Genomic DNA, 6,820 nt, shown 5'->3' on the forward strand with positions numbered 1-6,820 from the left:
TTTACCAGTGGATGTTGGAAGCCAAACTACAGTGAGTTATTAGTGGAGTCCTTAGATCTCTAGCAGGGTTGAGAGTTCAGATCAAATAAATATTTCACAAGAACAACCTCACAAGAGCAACACAGTTGATCAAACGGGTTTCCCTGCCTGACTGGGTACTCCATGGACAAAGGGCTGTTTCACTCCATTGCTTCCCTTTTTCTTATGGGTGGGGAGTTTCTCTCGTGATTAGAGAAATCGACTTCCCCTGTTTGCAGCTCTGTTCAGCCAAATAAGGCCCCCTGTATACTCTGAATCTTCTTCCTTCCATTTCCTCATTAAGGGTTGAACTTGTCTGGTCTCCCTAGCTCTGACTCCCTTCTTAGTTGTCTCCAACTTCTGGGCCCTTTCCATGTCAGTTCAGAATGCGCTCATAACAGCAACTAACCAGGCAATTCATATCCCTGGGCTGAAGCCCTGCAACATCCTCGGATACTCCCTGGCCATTAGGTAATCGGATCCTGGCGATGGCACCAGAACCATTGTGGTCACCCAATTCGTCCTTTTTAAAGACATTCTCAGGCGCTCCACTATTCCGTCCCTCTGTCACACCCCACGCTGCTTCATTATAGCACAGGGAGGAGAGGTACCTGGGCCAGGTGGATCCTGAGAGTCTGCGAATCGGCAGGATAGTTAAAATCTAATTGCAGGCTTTTGTGAAATGTCTTAACACAGGTAGTTTGAAGGCAGCTTTCAGTACCAACCTGGTGTGCTTCTGAGTGCCTACGTGCTTCACTACAGATCCTACTGTCCAAGCATATCTACCTGTGTTAAGCGGACACTGAGAAGCAGGAGGATATGCTTTCAAAGTCTCCCTGTTTCTAGGAGTGTGGGGTTCCCTGAGCACTCAAAATTCTCCTCTTTCCACTTTTGTACTTGCTTCTTTCCCTTTTTCCTTCCCTTGCTCAGAACCTGCCTGAATTTCTCCCTTGCCTTTATTGGCCTGGGGTGGTAATGGCGGGGGTCAGTTTGTCCCACTGCCTGCAGAGGAGAGAAAATGCAAAGGGAGTGTTACACAGTGGACCTGCAGCTGTACCACCTTGGCCTGTGATCACATTGGTGCTCACAAGCTAAACAGGGTAGGACCTAGTCAGCACTTGGATGGCAGACCATCCAGGAATGTTGTGGGGAATGGGGCTGTTCCCTCTGTCAGCAAGGAATCAGTGCTAGGGGGTGCTGTGCTGCTTTTTGGGGATCTGGAAACTTGAGATTCTGATGGCTATTGCACTCTAACCAGGACTCAGGATTCAAGTCCTTCCAAATTCCATTTTAGGCGGGGTGTCAGTTACCCTTCTAAACAATTCCCTAGCTAATCTGATACAATATTCTTCACTTGCTGTCCCAAACTGCCATGTAGTGTCACTGTGCCCTGTCAGACAGCAGCCACATTGCATTTCAGAGGTGGCTGCATCCCTGTAACAGGTGAAGTGGGTCCCTGTCTAGTTTGTAGCAGCAGTCGGGATGAAAGCTTCTCTGCAAATGTAAGATATTATCACCAGCAAAAATAGCACTCTCTAAGCTCAGAGGCCCTTAGCCCTGTGTGCACCTATTGCAGGTGACGTCTCGTGTGGCCTTTGGGAAACCCCTAGCCGAACAGGGCACTATCCTGGAAGACATTGCCAAGTCCCGCGCTGAGATTGAGCAGGCCCGGCTTCTTGTCCTGAAGGCTGCCCTCCTCATGGATACAGCTGGCAATAAGGTGCGTGGCTGGGGCCCTCCGGGGGCTAACAATATCAGCCTGAGTAAGTGCACAGTAAGGACTGCAGCGCTCGGCCCAGTGTGCTTAGCTTATCTGGTCGCTGTGGGGGAGTTCTAATGCTTAAACTTTTCCTTCCTGGAGGCCTGAGCAAAAATATGTCTCAGGTTCCCAATGAAAAGTGAGCTTGGGCCCTCTCCTCCTTGGATGTTCGTTCCCATCAGAAATATCACATGGAGCTCCGCATGACAGGCAGTCTGTGTTCAGGAGAGGCCCAGGACTGGGATAGCAGGGGGGCTGCAGGCCTAGCCTGACTTACATTGGTACCATTGTTTTGGGGAGACTAGAACGGGAATAGCTGGGGCTGCAAGCCAGGACTGAGGAGGGTTGACCAAGCTGGATGGATCTGATGTGTTTGATCCTGTTTCTATACAGGCAGCGGCTCTAGAGATCGCCATGATCAAAATGGTGGCTCCATTGATGGCTCTGCGGGTTATTGATCGTGCTATCCAGGTGAGCGGGGAGTCGTGCACTTGTCATTCATTTCTCTCCCGTTCCAGAAGGTTAGGGTTTAGCCCAAACAAAGCAAGCAGCTGCTTGGAGCCCCATGGTGGTTCTGCTTTCAGCCAACTCCTGCAACTCACGAATTAGTCCTATCCTTGCCTCCTGGGAGGAGGAAACTGCTCCCAGACCTCTTCCTCCTAGACCTGATCCCTCCGGGTCAGGACTTAGGCACGTTAGCAGGGGCTGGCATAGGGCAAACTTGTCCTGCTGTTGCCTATGTGCTGTTCCTGTTCTGTGGAGAACCTTCTACCAGCAGTAAACTCATGTGAAACCGTGTGATAGGAAGCAAGCTCCTCGGGCCCCTGGAGTTTGCCTTCCTGCTTCCACAGTGCTAAGTGTCCCTGCTTTGCTCTGCTGCTCCCACCATGGCATTGTCCTGCCCTTTTCACGTGTCCCATGGGTTTGTTGCAGGCCTTTGGAGCGGCGGGTCTCAGTAACGATTACCCACTGGCCCAGTTCTTTGCCTGGGCGCGAGCCCTGCGTCTCGCCGATGGACCCGATGAAGTTCACAGGACAGCAGTTGCTAAATTGGAGCTGAAACGCTAGCCCTGGCCCACTGTGGAAAAACAACCCCTGGGAGGCGGAAGAGGATTTCCCATCTGCAGCCTTGGGATGTGTGACTGTGTGGTGGGGGTACTCTGATTAACACAGTGTGTTTGTGCGTGGCGATAGCTCTTTAATTTCAATGTCCTTGCAGATTGCCAGACCCCTTGAGGCAGAGGCAACATGCTCCCCACTTGGTTTAATGTTGGGCTTGCTTGATGGTGGAACAAAAAGCAGAAAATGTGTCCTTGGGCCACACACAGTGGCCTTGCTCCAGGCTGCGGTGGGACTGGCTGCACACCCCTGCAAGTCGCAGCCCTGCTCTCAGGCTTCCTGGTCTAGCAAGTGGTCAGCCTTCAGGGATGGAGAGGAAAGAGTCTTGTCACCCAGCAGCAGCCCCTCCAGGGGCCTGCTCTGGAAAGACTCATTGACTTCATTGGGCATTAGATCAGGCCCCAGTTGGCTGAGAGGTGCTGACTGGTTCGAAAGGAACCCTGCTCTTCTTTGGTAGGGACAGATGCCCAGGCTGGGGTGAAGTCGAGAGGGGAACTGGCTGGCTCCTGAGGACTCTGCCAAGGAAGTAGAGCTCTAGTTCTATGATTCGCTGTGTTTGGGGTGTGGGGGTTGCCATTTGCCACCCGCATACACTTGGTTACGCTTCTGTAATTCACACCGCTCTGTAGAGAAAAAAGAATCATGGAAGGAGTCGTGCTGATTTCTGTGCCATTCATTAGTGATGTCGGGTCAAATCAGAATAAAATTAATGGACCCACTTCCTTGGGTGTGCCCCCGTCATGAGACCTCACCTGAAGCTGCAATCGTTTAATCGTTTTTCCAGAATGTTTTATACCATCTCCCCTCCTCAGGAATGATCAGTTCTGACAAATGGAGAGATGCACGTAAGCACGGTTGGGTAGTTGTGAGTGATCATGAAGAGCGGGGCCGGCTCGAGCTTTCTTGCTTTTTTGCTGCCCCAGGCACCAACCCACCAAAGCAAAAAAAAGCCGCCCCTTCAAATGGCCACCCCAAGAACGGCTGGAATGCTGCCCCTTCAACTGGGCCGCCCCAAGAATGGCCAGAATGCCACCCCTTCAAATGGGCCTCCCCAAGCACATGCTTCCTTGGCTGGTGCCTAGAGCCGGCCCTGATGACGAGACAAAGTGTAGGTGTACGCTGCAGCTGGGAGAGCGCCTCCCAGCAGTGTGGATGTTTCAGCATGGTGGCGACTTGGGCCCAGCTGGTTGGCTGGGTGGGCTTGGACTTGGGTGGCTAGCCAGAGCCACACTCCCAGCTGCAGTATAGACCGACCCAAAGGGCCCATCCCAGCTCGCATACAGCTTTGGTATGAAATGTGCTGACAAGGATCCCAGAGCATCACGTTCACCTGAATGCCCCCATCCGGTCACTGAGGAGAATAAAGGAAACTTGGTCAGAGCTGCTTCTAACGAGGGTTTCTGAAACGGTGCTGAACTTGCAGCCAAAGCGTGCTTGGCACCAGGTCATTTCGGTATGCGAGAGGAGCTCTGAGGGGGAATGTAGGACGGAGGCAGGAGCTCAGCAACAGGCCTCAGGGAGGGGGCAGGGAGGCTACACTATTGCATGAGAGTTGTGGGGAAGCCCCTGATGTGCACATGTGCTCCTCCAGCCTGCTGTGCTGTCCCTGGGCCCAGCTCTGCCAGCTGGTGGCTCCTGCAAAGAGCCATTCTGCTGGGTTTGAGAGACCCGGGTATTCTGTAAAACAAACAGTGACAGGCCCTGAGAATAAGGCCCCGCGGTTCCCTGGCTCGAAACACAGAAGTGGAATGGGGTGAGTGTGGGAGACGAGCCCCTCCTTTGGGGGGGTGTGGGAGCATAGCCTGTTTTGCACAGGAAGGGTGGGCACTGAGGGCCATTTAGGGATCTGGGGCAAAAATAAGGGATGGTATTTGGTCCCTTCCAGTTCTATGAGAGAGGTATATCTCCATATTAGAGTGGATTTACAGCAGTGTCGTTGGAAGCAGAGTGCAGCTGGCGCGGATGAGCCCTCAGGCTGCGTGTCTGACATTGGTGAATGTGTGCGGAATGAGCATGCTGCCAGCAGGGCCAAAAAAAGCAGAGCCCCAGGCAGCTGTATTGGGACACAGCATGACAACGGTGCTCAGGGTCCCTATCCGGTATTAAACTAATATGCCCCTGAACAATGGCACGCAGAGACACAATTCTAGCTGTGGATGGTGGGGCTGGCAGCAAATTGCTCTGCCTTGGCTCAGCTGATATTTCTCACGGACTCCCAGGATGGAATTCCACCCGTCATACATGCAGGTGACTTTATATTCTCCACTTGACAGAACTGAGTCTCTTGGCCCCTATCCCATGTGTACAGCCAACTTGGACGACTGCTCTGGAGAACACTAAGCTCTGCAGCAACCCTCAGGCTGAACTCATCCCTTCCCTGACCCTACCATCTTTCTTGGGGCTTTGGAGGGACTAGATCTGTGGCCATCGGTGATTTGCCGGGGTACAGTGCAGACCAGCAAATTATGAGTTTTTAAATACCTCACACGGCAAACCTTGTACAAACATTATTACAGTGGTATGTAGGGCGTGAACACAGATATATTCTGTCACACCGCCACACTCCCTGAGGGAGAATGCTTTGGCCAGAGAGTCAGGCTCCCAACAGTGCGTCTGTGTGTGTGAATTTAGTGCTGCTGAGAGAGACGTTATGACTCCTCAGGGGAAGGGAACGGAGAAAGCCCCCAAACAGGCCCTGGCCAAGAGGAACAAAGAATCCCAGCCCCCTCCCCCCCCAAAGATGCCAGCCTGACACCACCGCTTACATTTTCAAAAGCAGCAGAATGACACCATATGGTGGACAGGCATAGCACAGAGATAGCACCTTCCCAGGGATCAGTCTCTGACCACATCCCTCCACCTACAGGGATCAGCAGAACAGCACTCAGGAGCTTCTGCCATTAACTTTGAATAATCTGGCGCACAGACATGCGTAACCTGCCCCATTCTGTCCAGCTCAGCATGTGCTTCCCATAGCTAAGGAGGAGCTCGGGTTTGACTAGCACTTACTGAAATCAGGGAGCAGTGTCATGGGGCTTGGCTCAAACCTGCAGGCTTTGAAGAGCATGTCTATGCATTTTAGAACGAGCTTCCCAGCCCATGTTCCACAGACCTGGGTTCGTGGGGCTCAGCCAGTGCTCCAAAAATTGTTGTGCGGACAGTGCTTTGACGTTGAGGCTTGGGTTAAGAAGCCCGGGGCAGAGGCTTCAGGATTGGAGCTGTTTGGCCTGGGCAGACCCCTGGGCATGGAGCTTTCTTGCAGTCAATAGGGCTCAGGGGAGGGGTAGAGTCCATCTGTGTGGCGCAACCAGCAGGATCAGGTCCTACATGCTGATACTGTGCAAGAGATGCACGTGAGGAACGTTAGAAGAAAGAGCAGGTTGACCCAGAGGTGGATTCTTTGCAACAATCTGTTGCCACAAATCACCCCGGTCAGCAATGCTCAAGGGAGGGAGGAAGGGGCCATGAGGCAGGGTTTGTTTATGTAGCTGGGAAAGGAAGGGGGGAAGGGGGGAATAACATTTATTTTCCCTTCTTTCACACAAAGGGCATCATTCACCAGTTATATTTTTCATGCACCTGCATTCCTATTAATTCTTATAAGCAACAGGGAAGGGCAAAATATGGCAACTTATTTACTACGCAAAGAACTACAGCCTTCTTATGCCTTTGTCCCCTAATGCCATGCCAGCACATTGGCAGCTTCCCAGGTCTCTACCTAACCCTTACATATCCCAACAAGGAAGGATGGTCCAGGGGATAGGGCACTAGCCTGAGACTTGGGAGACGTGGGTTAAATTCCCCGCTCCACCCCAGCCTCCCGGTGTCACCTTGGGCAAACCAGGCCGTTGGCCTCTCTGTGCCTCAGTTTCCCCACCAGTGAGAGCACTGCCCGACTCAGAAGGGTGTTAACGCAGGAAAGGA

At 52.5% G+C, this 6,820-nt stretch overlaps 1 protein-coding gene across 4 annotated transcripts in view; it reads left to right on the forward strand.

Moving 5' to 3' along the window:
• Positions 1–3,587, forward strand: part of ACAD10 (acyl-CoA dehydrogenase family member 10) — a 30,190-nt gene extending 26,603 nt beyond the window's left edge. For all 4 annotated transcript variants that reach the window (XM_074973059.1, XM_074973060.1, XM_074973058.1 and 1 more), the window contains 3 exons: positions 1,595–1,738; positions 2,171–2,248; positions 2,711–3,587. In XM_074973059.1, the coding sequence (XP_074829160.1) occupies positions 1,595–1,738; positions 2,171–2,248; positions 2,711–2,845 (357 nt within the window). In that variant the 3' untranslated portion in view covers positions 2,846–3,587. The remainder of the gene's footprint in view (positions 1–1,594; positions 1,739–2,170; positions 2,249–2,710) is intronic.
• Positions 3,588–6,820: the final 3,233 nt, after the last annotated feature.

Source organism: Natator depressus, chromosome 15 (assembly GCF_965152275.1).
Source record: "Natator depressus isolate rNatDep1 chromosome 15, rNatDep2.hap1, whole genome shotgun sequence".
NCBI lineage: Eukaryota > Metazoa > Chordata > Testudines > Cheloniidae > Natator > Natator depressus.